General features: G+C 37.5%; 1 protein-coding gene across 2 annotated transcripts in view; it reads right to left on the minus strand.

The window, feature by feature from the left end:
- ANK2 (ankyrin 2) overlaps nucleotides 1-15,113 on the minus strand; it is a gene marked incomplete at both ends in the record, with an annotated part of 247,348 nt that overhangs the window by 208,564 nt on the left and 23,671 nt on the right. For both annotated transcript variants that reach the window (XM_080697143.1, XM_080697142.1), the window contains one exon: nucleotides 1,475-1,576. In XM_080697143.1, the coding sequence (XP_080553269.1) occupies nucleotides 1,475-1,576 (102 nt within the window). The remainder of the gene's footprint in view (nucleotides 1-1,474; nucleotides 1,577-15,113) is intronic.

The raw sequence follows: 15,113 nt of genomic DNA on the forward strand, positions 1-15,113 counted from the left end.
AGAAGAAATCAACAGGTAGGACTTTGGGGATAAAGTAATTTGGGGATGAGAAGAGAATAGGCTCCAGTTTTTTTAGTGTGTGTGTGTGTGTGTGTGTGTGTGTGTGTGTGTTGTTTGTTTGTTGGTTGGTTGGTTGGTACTGGGGTTCCTGGAAGCCTTTCTACCTCTGGGCTACACTCCCAGACCTATTTTATACTTTTCTTTTTTTCTTTTTTTTTTTCTTTCTTTTTTTTTTTCTTTCTTTTTTTTTTTTTTGGAAATAGGGTCTCTTAAGCCAGCTGGCTTAGAACCTGCGTGATCCTCCTCTCTCCGCCTCCCAAGAGCAGGGATTACAAGCATGCGCCACCACGCCTGGCAAGGCTCCAGTTTTAAAGTTACATTTGAGAGATTTACTAATTACAGTGACTGTAGATTTACATATAATGTGGCTAAAAAGAAACAAGCTTTCAAGTATTCTGTGGATGAGTTGGAATCAAATAATAAAAGCTACATCTCATTAACATAAAATTAGCCAAGATATTACTTCCCAGTCAGGCCACTGTCACACACACACACACACACACACACACACACACACACACCCAGCAAAAACACCATTAAGCAGATTGTGGAGAACCCTGGGCTCTTCCACACTTCAATTAATAAAATAAAAACATTAGTCAAAAGTAGCACAAAATATTGCTATGATAAAAAAAGTCTAACATACCCTAAAGTCAGTTATGAATAGATGTGATGAATAAATAATACAAATACTTCATTTTAACCAAGACAGTAGTTTCGAATCCTCTTTATAAACTGTTGTTGTTTTGTTTTTTGTTTTTTTTTTTGTTTTTTTTTGCGATATTGGGGATGGAATCCAGGAGCATTCTAACTTCGAGCTATACCCCCAGCACGATTTCTTATTCTTTATTTTTTTTTTTTAAACAGGATCTCAATAAGTTACGGAGGGCCTCACTAAGTAGCTGAGGCTGTCTGCGAACCACGATCCTCCTGAATTCTGGGATTACAAGCGTGCGCCACCACGGCCTGCTATAAACTGTGTTTTTAAACTAACCAGGAGAAATGAAAGAATAATCATTTTAATTTTATCCTTTTATTTCTCTACCCCAATTTCAACTAACAGTCACCTCTGAACAAAATGCGTATAGCAGAAAAATAAGAATCCAGATCTAGATTACTAGCTGATGAGAAGTGAAACATCGTCCTTGGCCAATATTTCCACTAAGAAAGGCCCAGAGCACTTCACAGACAAAATCGACATTCATTTGTTATCTCGGGTCAGTCCACTTTGCCAGCAATATTAGCTCTAGAGACAAACATGCTCGAAAAGTTGGCTAAGAGTCAAAATGGGTTGCCTAAGATCAACTCCCTGTTATGTTATCTTAGGCAATTCAAGAAAAATGCAGACCAGCCCGGGCTCTGGGGCCAGTGCTCCTCCGTTTCGGGACCTGCGCTCCCTCCCGCACGCTCCTACCTGGTTGCAGGTGTTGATGTCGATGCCGCCCTTCAGATACTCCACTACTTTGTCCAGATTGCCCGCTCTGGCAGCACGGAGGAAGCTGGCGTTGCTGTCAGACTGAGGAAAAGAAAAGACCGCTGATGAATATCTGATCAATAAAAGCGTTTCAAATATGGAAAGATACAAATGTTTACACTGCAAGTCGGCAAAGCTTTTGTTTGAGAAATTTTCTGCAGTGACTTTGAAACATGGAATAACATGCAAAGTCCACAGACGCGACTTCATCATCTTCCTAGAGCTGTTTTGAGATATTAAAGTTAGTGGAAAATACGTTCTGCTATATTAAGCACCATAATGCAAATAATTATTGTTTTATTTCGGCTCTTCAGCTGCATTTGTAGACCAGTTTATATTATGCTGAACCCATATATTTTATTGACTTTATACTGATCCTAATACCAATTTTAAAATGAATTATAAGCCGGGCGTGGTGGCGCACGCTTGTAATCCCCGCGCTTGGGAGGCAGAGACAGGAGGATCGCGCAGGTTCGAAGCCAGCTGCGCGCGCTGGCTTAGGAGACCCTGTTTCCAAATAAAAATGTAAAAATAGGTCTGGGAGTGTAGCCCGGAGGTAGAAGGGCTTCCAGGAACCCCAGTACCACCAAAAAAAAAAAAAAAAATTATAAGACTAAAGAAAACTAAAGCTTCTGGGTTTCTTTTTCTTGCTCTTTCTTTGCTTTTCTTTCTTTCTTTCGTTTTTCTTTTCTTTTTTTCTTTTTCTTTTCTCTTTTCTTTTCTTTTTCTTTTTTTTTTTTTTTTTGTGTGTGTGACATTGGGGATTAAACCCAGGGAGATTCTACCTTTGAGCTACATCCCCAGGCCTATTTTATTATTTTTTTATTTATGTATTTTTGTGTGTGTGGTACTGGGGGTGGAACCCAGGGGCTTTCTACCTCCGGGTTATACTCCCAGACCTATTTTATACTTTATTTGGAAACAGGGTCTCACTAAGTTGCTGAGAGCATCACTAAGTGGCTGCGGCTGGCTTCAAACCTATGCAATCCTCCTGTCTCAGCCTCCCAAGGGCTGGGAAGTTGTAGAAGCCCTCAGTTGCTGAGGCTGGCCTTGAACCTGTAATCCTCCTGTCTCAACCTCCAAAGTTCTGGAAATACAAGGCATGTCCCACCATACTTGGCTTTCTTCTTTCTTTACTGTCACTTTCCACTGGTCTGAGGGAGAACACTGCATAGAGATCACTTCCCAGTCATCTGCCCTCATTATCAGAGGATAATAGGACATTCTGAGGATGCTTTGAAGATAGCATTAGTTGACAGGTGTGGATGGGGCTGATGGAAATTTGTGATCCCAATGATTTTGGGGGAAAAAACTGATTAAATTTAAACCTGCTGACATAATACGGAACTAAAATCTCTTGGTAAAGACGATCGCTCTGAATAGAGACTGCTCTTCAAGTTTTTCATCTTCCCACACTTTCCACAAATCTGATGCTAGAGAGTCAGCAGATTTCTCATCATAAAAAGTCCCGGAGAGCTGTTCTGAGATACAGCTACAATCGCACTGCCTCTCTGCCTGATTAAAAGGCTGACCGTGAAGCCTTCGCACGAATGATGATTATTTTTGTTAGGGTCCAAGACATCTGCGTGACTACTCTGATTTTTCTTTGGATATAGAGAAATGGTCGCATGAAGAGGTATTCCGAAGTGAGATCCGGGTTTGATGAGTTTCCATAATTTTATTGGTACATTGTAATCACACATCATAGAATCGTCCCTCCAGTTGCTAAGATTTGATGGTTCTTTTCTTTCTTCCTTTATTTTTATTTTTATTTTTATTTTTGGTGCTGGTGACTGGACCCAGGAGCATTCTATCTCTGAGCTATATACCCCAGTCCGATTTTATCTTTTCTTTTGAAACAAAGTCTTGTTAAGTTGCTGGGGCTGGTCTCAGACCTGGGATGCTCCTGTCTTAGCCTCCCAAGTACTGAGATTACAAGAGTGAAACCACACAGAGATGGTTAGCGACTTAAACATTCTCCTCACTAGTCTACACTGCATTGCTCTTGGCACAAGCTGTCAAAACTATTTATTATGATTTGTGGTGAGATAGAGAAACAGAAATATATTATCTGGGAGTTTCAAATAGAGGACTGCTTGTCTAGTGTTAAAATTATTTGCACATGGGAAAACCGAAAACCCTAGGACTAAATTACCTTTCATTTAACCCAAACACCACAATCGCTTATAGCTCTGCAAATCAAAATGACAAGGTATAAGCTGGGTGCAGGCCTATCATCCTAGTACTTGGGAGGCTGGGATGGAAGGATTAAAGATTCGAGGGCAGTGTGCAGTAACTTAGAAAGATTCTGTTTCAAAATTTAAAAAAAATAAAAAGGGCTGGGTGTAGCTCAGAGATAGAGCACCCCTGGGTTCAATCCTCAGTACCACCAAGAAAAAAAACAAGAGTTGAGAGGTGTGAATGAAATCTGTGCCCGTGGGGCTCATGCTCTGGTCCCTTAGAAAGGCTCAGGACACAATCAAGGCCAAAGCGTTGCCCCTCCCGGCTCCTAGCCTCACACTCATCCTTCCTGAAAGCCGGTCCCTGGCAGGGCGTCCTAAGCACATCTGCAGCGCGGCAGTGACTGTGTCATGACTCATTGTCAAAGGCCTCTGCTGGGCAAGTCTTTTGCTGCTTGCAGCAAACGCTAAATTCCAGAAGGACTTTCCACCTTCAGGCTTTGAGCTCCAGCGCTTACATGTGAAACATGATGCCATCATGGTGCTATGCCCACATCCTGCAAGAAGACTTACTTTTTCCTATAAAATAGTAAAAGTAACATATTAACAATAAGACAATAAAAGTAACATATGAGCAGGCTTTTTTTTTTTCTTTTGGTGGTACTGTGGTTCCTCGAAGCCCTTCTACTTCCGGGCTACTCTCCCAGACCCATTTTATACTTTTTTATTTGGAAACAGGGTCTCTTACGCCAGCACGGCTGGCTTCGAACCTGCGCAATCCTCCTGTCTCCGCCTCCCAAGATCGGGGATTACAAGCGTGTGCCACCACGCCCGGCATGAGCAGGCTTTTTAAAAAATAAGTCTATGTGCAAAATAAAAGTCTATGTGCTAAATATAAATGTTGGTTTTTAAAGTACTTCCAATTTGTACTTGAAGCAAATAATTATGAGTAATATTTATTGTTTACTGAGGGTCAAAAATATAGCTAAGAGAATCATATGCATCATATTATCAATGCAATGATAGTATGAAAAAGGGATTATTAGCATGCTCCCTTGGTGGGGAAAGGGGTTTAAAAAGTTTCCAAGGTCAGCCAGCAAGGTGGCACAGCCTGTGATCCCAGTACTGGGAGGCTGGATCAGGAGGATCATAGGTTCTGACTGACATAAACAGTGTACAAAGCATCGTGTTTGCCAAATTATTCAAAACAATAATGGGACCAGTAAATATTGGTTACACTTGTAATCTCAGCTGAGACAGGAAGATCACAGGTTCAAAGCCAGCCTCAGCAACTTAGTGAGACTCTGCTTCAAAAATAAAAAGGGCTGGAGGTATAACTTGGAGGCAGAGTGTACAATCCCCAGTACAAAAAGAAAGAGTTTTCAAGGAAAAAAAAGGAAGTTACATATTGAGTTGGTAGAGTATTCAAGATTTAATGCATGTTTATTGGACTCAGAGCTGGAAATCTGATGTGCGATTTTGCTCCCACTCCTCCAAAGAATTAAAACAGGTGTTCCCTCAAATTGCTAACTTATGAACTATACATTTATTTCATTTGGGATAACCGCAGCCATGCCTTGGTTCTCTATATTTTTTTCTATAAACCATAGCATTTGCTATACAGAGTGTCTCAGCTGGAGAAACAATTCTTAGGTAGCCTTGCTATCTTCAAATCTATTAGCTATATATATACAACTAGAAAAATTGAGAGAACTGGGAGAAACTACTTAGAAACTGGGAATTAGGAAAGAAATGTCAAGTATACACCGCATTAGAAAGCCAACTGGTCCCTATATATGAAGGCAGCACTACCAATCTCATTGACACGTGCAGGGAGGGAGAAGGGCGAAGCAGGAGGGATGCTGAGGGAAACACTGAGTGCTGTGTGCACGCATGTTCGTCACTCGGAACCTCACTACGACGCATAATTACAATGCGCCATTAAAAGCCTGTGTGGACATCTATATGTATGTATGTATGGGCCACTTGACACTCACTACATGCCTACTGCTCAAACTCCATAAAGAATCAGGTTGCTCTATTATTCCTATAAAAAAGAATGCCATGAACAAATATTGCCAGAGGAAGATCCCTACTCCAGAGGGGTAAAGAGACACCTGAGACAGCACAGAAAGGGGGACAGTGGTCTGCATCGGCTGCAGGTGTGGCCGGAGCGTACACAGAGCAGCGCCACCCTCTTAAGTCTTTGAGATGACATTAGGGATAGCTTTTACTGTTAGATAGCAACAAAAAATTTCATAACTCGTCTTCTCTTTTCTGAATCAAACTTTTAAAAAGTGGATGCAAGTCAGAGAGCTTCAGCCAATCCTGGAATTTTAGCCAATAATGTCCCCAGTGTTCTAGAGGGGCAGGGCCCAGTGGAAATGTAATATCTGAGCTGTCCTGCCAGAAACCTCTTAAAGAGTATATGGGATTAGGTAAGGGTCCAATTTTATTCTTTTCCATGTAATTATTATTTTTTAACAATATTTAGTTAAAAGATTAATATTTCCACCACCAAATGTTTGTGGAAACCTTGTCAAAAATAACTTGACAATATAAGGAAGAATTTAGCTCTAGGCTTTTATTTAACTCCAATGGTTTATATATCTGCCTTTAGAATAGTACTACACTGTTTCAATTATTGTAGCTTTATATGGTTTGAAATCAGAAAATATCTATCTTCTAGCTTTGTTCTTTTTCAAGATCGTTTTGGGTACCTAGAGTCCATATTCCATATTAGGATAGATTTTTTTCTGAAAAATAAATATATAAATATATGAGTTTCACCTAAAAAATAGAAAAAAATATTCTCTGGTAAGAAAGAAAGCAAAAAGAAATATTGAAATGTTATCTTTAAGTCATCAAAAGCTTGGTATCAGACAAATGAAACTGTTATGTGAGATTATCATTTTTAATTTTAGATAAATTGCCATAATACTAGATGTCAACTACTAAGCCAAGCATGGGAGGGAGGGATAGGGAGAGAATGGGGTAGGGATTGGGTGGGGGCTGACTGGGAAAAGTGTGCATGTATGTCTACAAAAGTATGTATCCTACTCTGATGTATGAATACAGTGCACCAATAAAAAAAAAAAAGTCAAAAAAAAAAAAAAAGAGTTGAGTCAGAGTTTACTTCAGGGGACACTGGATCCCATTAAGAGATTTATTTTCCCAAAAGTGAAAATATATTAAATGGAAGAGTTACTAGAGGTTCCAAAGGTAGGTATGGGTAGAATTGACAACAGCCAGGGTCCAATGTGTATTCCTGCATAGAGATCTATATTCTTCTTCCCCTTCCACAAAGATGCAGGCACATGCTGCTTCACAATGAGGTCAATCTGTGATTAAAGCTCTTGTCATAAGAGCTTTAGATAAACAGTCTGGATAACTTTAATCAATAGAGAGATGAAAGAGGCTTCAAAGACTTATGGAGAGAGATGTAATGATTTTTACCATTCTGTGTTTTCCTTTGTTTATGACAAAAGTTAGACCATTAAAATCAGGTAGAAGTGGGGGAGTATGTTTCCAAAATAGTGTTTTCGTTGCTCAACCACATTTCACACATAAAAACACAATTAAAAGAAAATGAGGCAAGAGCAACACCTTTGGGGAAAAGTCTCAGACAAATGTAAGACTATCCTCTCTCTGCTTCGCTACTTTACATCCCTAGGGCCCTTAAACCCTAAGACCAATTGTACCTGTGCCTATAAAGTATAACTCTGGATAAGACATTCAAGTGCTGAATCCCACCTATTTTAATTTGCAACAGATGGATGTCATTTAAGCTTGCCCCCTTTACAGCCCTAGTGCAACATCCAAGGCCAAGAAAGAAAAATTCCCTCTTAATTTTGTCTTGACACAGTCCTTCCTTCCTTCCTTCCTTCCTTCCTTCCTTCCTTCCTTCCTTCCTTCCTTCCTTTTTGTATGTGAATGTTAAAAAAACAGAACAAGTTTCTTAGCACCCAGCGGAGTGAACATGAAAGATAAAAAAGAATGTACATTCATGGAGCCACATTTTGTCTTAAAAGAGGACTTCACCACAGGCTCCAGGGGCACACTTGTTGAAGAATCCCATGAGTTTGCTAAAATATATTTTCTAATTTTCTGCTTACATTTCAATAATAAACTAATAAGAAAAAAAAGCATATTCCAGGTCATCTAGATGGCTGCCTCATAACTTAGTCCAACCATCTAACCTTGGCATGTGCCTTTGTGCTTCTAATTCAGAGCATAGTAAGTGAATCAGCAGGTGACATTCAAATGTATGATATGCAAAAAGCTTCGTTCTAGCACAGGGAGTAAAGAAGAACTAGATAGTCAGATCATCATGGATGGAAGGATGATATAGTATGATAAACCAAGATGTCTGAAAACCAGCAGGCGATACAGGTTCGTGTTTCAGATTAACCTGTGGTCAGGGGGCTTTCTTTGCTTGGTCCTCTTTGCATTGACCATTGGCAGTGCATGTAATAGGAAATCTACAGTGAGCAAGGTGTGGTGGTGCACACCTGTAACCCCAGTACTTGGGAGGCTGAGACAGGAGGAATGTGGGTTCAAGGCCAGACCGTGGTTATTTATTTATTGTTTGTTTGTTTGTTTATTTTTGTGGTACTGGGGATGGAACCCAAGGGCATTGTACCTCTGAGCTACACCCTCAAGCCCTAATTTTTAGTCTTTTTATTTTTGAAACAGGTTCTCACTGAGTTGCAAAGGGCCTCACTAAGTAGCTGAGGCTATCTGTGAACTGTGATCCTCTGGTCCCAGTCTCCTGAATATTGGGATTATAAGCGTGCACCACCATACCCAGCTTCCAGTCCATGGTAATTTAGCAAGACGCTCAGCAACTTAGCAAGACTCTGTCTCAAAATAAAAAGAATTGAGGGTGTAGCCCAGAGATATAACACCCCTGGATCCAAGCTCTAGCATAAAAAAAAAAGAAAAGAAAATCTACAGTAAAACATGTTTTAGTTTTAGTTTAAAGCTTGTAATTCAATTTTAGCTTTTATTAAATTGAGTAGTCATCTTTATCACAATACAGATTTTACCTCCAAGTGAATAAAGCGCACTTTCAGAGAACTATCAAATGATATGGCATTAGGTTTGACTGTCGCAAATATCTTTGATAGCTTTAAGCTGAATTATCCTAAAGTAGAAAACAAAACTTTAAACATATTAGTAGTAATAATTTTCTACATGTTTACCAAAAAGGTATCTTTATATTGTGTTAATTGAAGTGAAATTCAAAAAAAACTAAATTAAATATAGAACACTGAGGTCGGATATTTTTATTATTAAACTCAGTGTTTGTGACTTCGTTTGGAATGCTTTTATCCATTTTATCACATTGGTGGTGTTTTTTGAATACTATTAGTAAAACAAAGTTTTAACTCGGAAAAAAAAAAACCCTTCTTAATAGAAGTATAAGATTTCAAGGAGTTTTGTGCAGTTTGAGGTTTTAATATTTAAAAGTGTAATAAGAATAACACTGGAGGTCATAAAAAGTTTTTTATACCTTAAAAGAAATCAATGCATCATTCAAGTTTGAGAGGCACTGGGAGAGAGTATGGATTAGCCCACAGTCTAATAGCCTTCACAGAGGACTCAGAACACCTCTTCTCCCCATCTTGGGCACAGAACATAACCTCCACAGATAATTGTAAATAATTTTTATTGGTGCACTTCAATTATACAGCATAGTGAGATTCAAAATGACAAACTTAGCATGCACACACCCCTTGGTGCACTTCTGTCCGGATCTCACTCCACTCCCCTGCCCTCTATCCCTGGATATGTTAGTGAGAATGGTAGTGATACCTTCATATATGAACCAAACATTATTTAATATCTTCCATGAAGTTTTTCTGACTGATTCAGCTTAAGAAAAGCACGTGTTCCTCATGGAATTTGAAGATTTTACTTATTAGGAGTAGTTATTTCTTAGTAAAAAAAACAGTGAGAGATAGATGATAGTTTAGATAGATGAGAGAGAGAGAGAAAGAGAAAAAGATAGACAGAGAAAGAAATTTCATTTTCCAGCCTACCCTGAGATCTACATTTTCACAGCAATACAAAATAAATGCAATTTAATAAAATAAATTGAGGGGGGGGGAAATCCTTAACGTGAATGCCAGGAAAATGATACCTTTTTACCATGAGGTCTCTTATTATAAATCAATTGGTTTCTTTGTGGGGGGGGGGACAAATTAGAATCTACATTCAGCAAAATCATGAGTTATATGGTCTTGGGTCTTTACATGTCTTGATTTCTTTATCAAAGAATAATGTGTTTTCTAGAATTGCTAGAAGAATTGCTATAATGACTTAAAGGTACTTAGCCTGATCCAGACATGGAAGATACTGAGTTTGTTTTATATTTGTGGTTTTTCTTGTGGGGATAAACACTAAAACAATAGCGAATTAAATCATGGATGCACACACATGATCATTAAATCTGAAGGCTGTCAACATTATTATGTCACTAGCAGATCATACCTGAAACAGAGAACTAGAAAATACTTTGAGGTGCAGAGCGTAAAGGAACCAGTGCTGAGGGTGGCCTGCCTCCAGTGATGAGGGTCTGACCTCCTCCTGGTAGCTTTTACTAAAATGTTTGTCCTATTCTAAAGGAACCACTGGATTGTTAATTTAGCTTTTACAGTAGCTCAAAGTGTTTCTGCTATTTTGCCAAAAACATAATATTGGGGACCGATCACAACCTGTGTGGTAGATAAGAGTGGAATATTTTAGGGAGAATTTTACAAGGTGCCTTCCTAGATTCAGAACATGTGATGTGAAACACTTCACACCATGAAATTCACTAGACAATTTTGACTCAGCTGCTATCAATAATTGAGACTATGCAAACCATAAATGTATACAGTCCAGCTTAAGCACGCAGATTAGCCTATGTTTAAGTGTCACTAGCAAGTCTGTAGAGTGCACACATGCAAATTACTGACAGGTGATCTGATGTTCACAGAGAATTAATGTAAGTTTCCCCAAAAGTGTTCTTGATCCAGTGACCTCTGTGTTAGAAATATTGAATCAGACGTAAAAGTGAGACCAATACAGTACACACTGTAGTTTAGGGGAGAAGGCAGAGTAGGTTCAGGTGTTTCTGTTTTATTTTAAAATATAATTGAGACAAAAATATATGTAATATTTTTGGGTTAAAATAATTGAACACAGAAAAGTGAGAGTTGGGCTCAGAATAATATCTAGGTTTAACTGAATAGAAAAATTCTGCTTGCAATGTTAATTAAACCTATTTTTATTACATAAGACCGTTTGAAATTTCATTTTTAAGTAAGCACAATGATTTTCCCTTAATATTTATTACATGCTTACATTGATTTTTGCTAGAGAAGGTAGTTAGCCTAAAAAGAAAGTAAGGTATTCCTAATTTGAATAATGGCCACAAAAACCAAGAGTAAATGATTAAATATTAGTATTCAAAAGCAGTATCTTTTTCTTGCACTGGAGGCAATTTTTCTAATGCAGAATATTTACATTATTCAAGACTTTTAATGAGAACTTCATTTGCATATATTAAAGGTTCTACACAGTCTAAGAGTCAATGCCTTTAACTAAATACCCACAACTTGGTTCTTTGACTCTAAAGAAAGTTTACCAAGAGTCAAACTCTAGATCATTTTTAATTAGTTGCTCTGATATCCATTGAGGTTTTGTAATTATGAAAATCAGACAATTCTGTTTGCTCATCTATAAATTACACTCTTCATTTATCATTAACAAAGGTTATTCTACTTTTCTTATGCTTCAAAAATACTGTACAAATAGGGCACTTCAAAATATTTATTAATCCAAGAGACTAGATCTGGTTCTGAAATCTCAATTGTCAAATCCTCTGGAATGAATGTAAGTGAAACAGTTTTCAGAGACAACTTTACGGTGCTAAGTTTTCTGTAAACTGAATCAACCTATTAATAATTGACAACATGCTTTCTCAGTGAATGAGAATTACTACCACAATGAAAACAACAAAAGCTTAAACTAGTAGGGGAAAAACCATAAATCAAAAATGATGGTCATGCTGTACATTTGATAGCTTACACACTTCATATTCCCTGTATGATTTTGAGATTTTAGAAAGTACTTTTATGTGCACATACACACACATATATATATGTGTGTGTGCTTATTTTTAGAGAATTATCGAACAGAAGCAATATGAATTCTCCAGTTGGAGCTTTATAACATAATAGAAATGTGACTTGTAAAGAGACTTTGCTTGCTGACATTAGTTTGGCTTCAAATTACATAAAACACCAGGATTTTAATAAAATACTCATGACAATAAAAAACACCAGAATTTTTACTAAAATGGGAACATTGCAAAAATAAGTGGAAACTTCCTCAAGTTCTCCTAATGATATGTTTCCTACTGGACTTTATAGTAAATTTAAAATTTAAGCCACTTTTCATTAGGCAAGCCAATAGATGTGATTTCTTGTCTTTTGGGCATTGATATTCCTGAATATGTCCAGAACTCAGAAGTCCCATCACCAAATCTGTGGAAATTTTTTCTAAATTTAGATGGAAATATGGTAAGTTTGTAGATGGAAATATTTGTGATTCATTTTACATTTACAAATTTCTACTAAAAAAAATAAGAGTAACAGGAAAATATTTTATGTAGACACAGGACAGATGTCATAATAAATACTGTGAAATTCATCTTTAAAACTAAGTTAAAGCCAGACATGGTGACGCACTCCCAGCATTTGGGAGGCTGAGACAGAGGATCCAGGTTTGTGGCCAGCCTCCGCTACTTAGTGAGGCCCTTTGCAACTCAGTGAGACCCTGTTTCAAACTAAAGAATAAAAAAAACAGGGCTGGGGGTGTAACTCGGAGGTAAAATGCCCCTGGGTTCCATCTCCAGTACGGAAAAAAAAAAAAAAAAGTTAAAAAACTTTGCAATTTAATTAATACTTCAGATTTTTTCAAGAATTTTTTCTTTTGGAGGCTTCAGTTACATGAGCAGATCTGTAGCATTGTGGGTGAGTTAGGTGAGCGCCTCATTAAACTATTTAGCAAGAGTTAACATTCCTTCCAAAGACCATATCAATTTCCAGGAAATGGTAAACTATGTCGGAGGACATGATTTCTCTACTTTTGCAACTGGTTCCTCCTGGTAAATAGATAGAGCACACAGATTGAATTTCATGTGTGAGCCTTAGTAGTATTGCTTGACCTAACCTATTTGAAAAGTTCTGATTTTTCTTACTCAAAATGTTGACTATGTAAATGCAAGCAAAATATGATACAAATCCTACGTCGAATATTATGGTTTCCCTATGATATTCCCTAACAATTTCAGTATCTAAAGAACACAGGAAACTGCATTTCACATACTAACAATAAAAATAATCATTTAAAGCTTAACTGAAATAACTTAGAGCTCCACATTGGAAGTTTAATAATATATATCTATGTCTGGTTCAATTACAAACAGTTCTCAATTATTGCTTTAATATCTCTGACTGTTATTAACTGTGAATACTAAGGAAAATATTATTTTTAACACAATATATATCCAGATTTAATCTTGTTATAATTTCCAACTAGCTAAACATCTCTGTTAAGAATCTTCTATCTGCAACTTAAACTCAAAATGTCTCAAAGGAATATAAACCAAAACATGGAAGAGCTTATCAAATTTTCATCGCGTTTACACAGATTTCCAAAAGAATTTCCTTTTGGGTCACCATTCACCATGAAAAGAGCTGATTTTATAAATTAATAATGACCAACTATAGCAACATATGAATCAGGAGGAAAAAGAGAGAGCAGGCTTTTGAAATCATTTGGTACATTAGGAAATCTCCCTCTTTCCCCCTCCCATCCGCCTCAGTTAGGTCCCTTTATTTGCTCATCTATGGCTTCTCTTTTCTTCATCTAGAGTTTCTCCTATGACCCTTTTTCACTCACCCTAGCTTCTGCATATTGGGGAGAGCATCCGATTTCTTACTTTTTGTGACTGACTAATCTCACTTTGCATGATATTCTCCAATTCCATCCATTTCCCTGCAAATGATGTAATTTTGTTCTTCTTTATGAATGTGTAAAATTCCATTGTGTACATACACCATAATTTTGTAATCCATTCATCTACTGATGGACATCTTGGCTGCTTCCATAGTTTGGCAACTGTGAATTGTGCAGCTATGAACATAGATATGCATGCATTAGTCTGACAGTTTGGTTTCCATTCCTTTGGGTAGATACCCTGAAATGGTACTGCTGGGTCATATGGTAGGTTCGTTCTCATTCTTCTGAAGATCCTCCATACTGTTTTCCAAAGTGGTTGCCCTAATTAGCAATCCCACCAACAATATATTAGACTTCTCACTTTTCCACATCCTCTCCAGCATTTGTTGTTTGTGTTTTTACTGATTGCCATTCATTTGGTAACAATAGCTCGTTTTATTTTTATTTATTTTTCTCTAAGTAAGCAGTTTATTGAGATAAAACATAAAATAGGTTAACAAAGTGGAAAATAGAAGATACCAAGATGAAAGGTGGTAGTTACACAGGAGGAGCAGGAGCATAAAAGGTGCAGTAGGTAGGACTGGACCCGGCCATAAAGGCACTATGGTCTATCAAGAACCACCATTAGCTTCAAAGAGGACTCAAGATGTTCCTCAGGTCTCTTGTGCTCTCTCTAAGGTGAATACTTCACCTAGTCACTGAGCAATATAGGTAGCATTTGCTGACTGCTCACCAGGCAGCAAGAATAAACATTGTAGACCAGTCAACTCTAGTTAGCAAGTAGCCAATGTTATAAATACAGTGGTGTAGTGCACCCAACAACTTAGGTCTACAGGTATGGAATAGGACTAGGTTATTAGTAAATTAGCCCTTGCCATTACTTAATAACATTTTATGGTGGAGGCCATTTACCTACAATTACCTACTTTAACTAGGGCAGCTAACAATGTTGTCAAATATGCCTCTTACCATATGATGTGACATTAACAACAGAAAGCCCAGCTAAAGATGTTTCATACATTTACAAAGCCATAAATCATTGTAGTATTGATCTCCCTCTTGTTTTAAAATACCTCGGCCCTAAAACTTTTATGTTCTTTCCTTGGAAACAAGAAAACTTTGGTCAAAGTCAATTCATAAGAGTAACCACTCCTGTCCTGTGAACAGAAAAAAATATAGAACTACAATTACAGACACCGTTTTCTTCTCTTCGATTTTGTCTTTTATTTGAAAAATAAATCCATTTCTTATAAACATCTAAATAAAATATCAAATAGAAGATAAGGGAAGTCACATCAACCTTATGGGGTTCTACATTCTTAATGTTAGGCTTCTCAGACATTTTAAACAGGAACTATAGAAATTTCTTATAAAGCAAGGATTTT

This window comes from Muscardinus avellanarius, assembly GCF_963383645.1.
Source record: "Muscardinus avellanarius genome assembly, chromosome: 6".
Taxonomy (NCBI): domain Eukaryota; kingdom Metazoa; phylum Chordata; class Mammalia; order Rodentia; family Gliridae; genus Muscardinus; species Muscardinus avellanarius.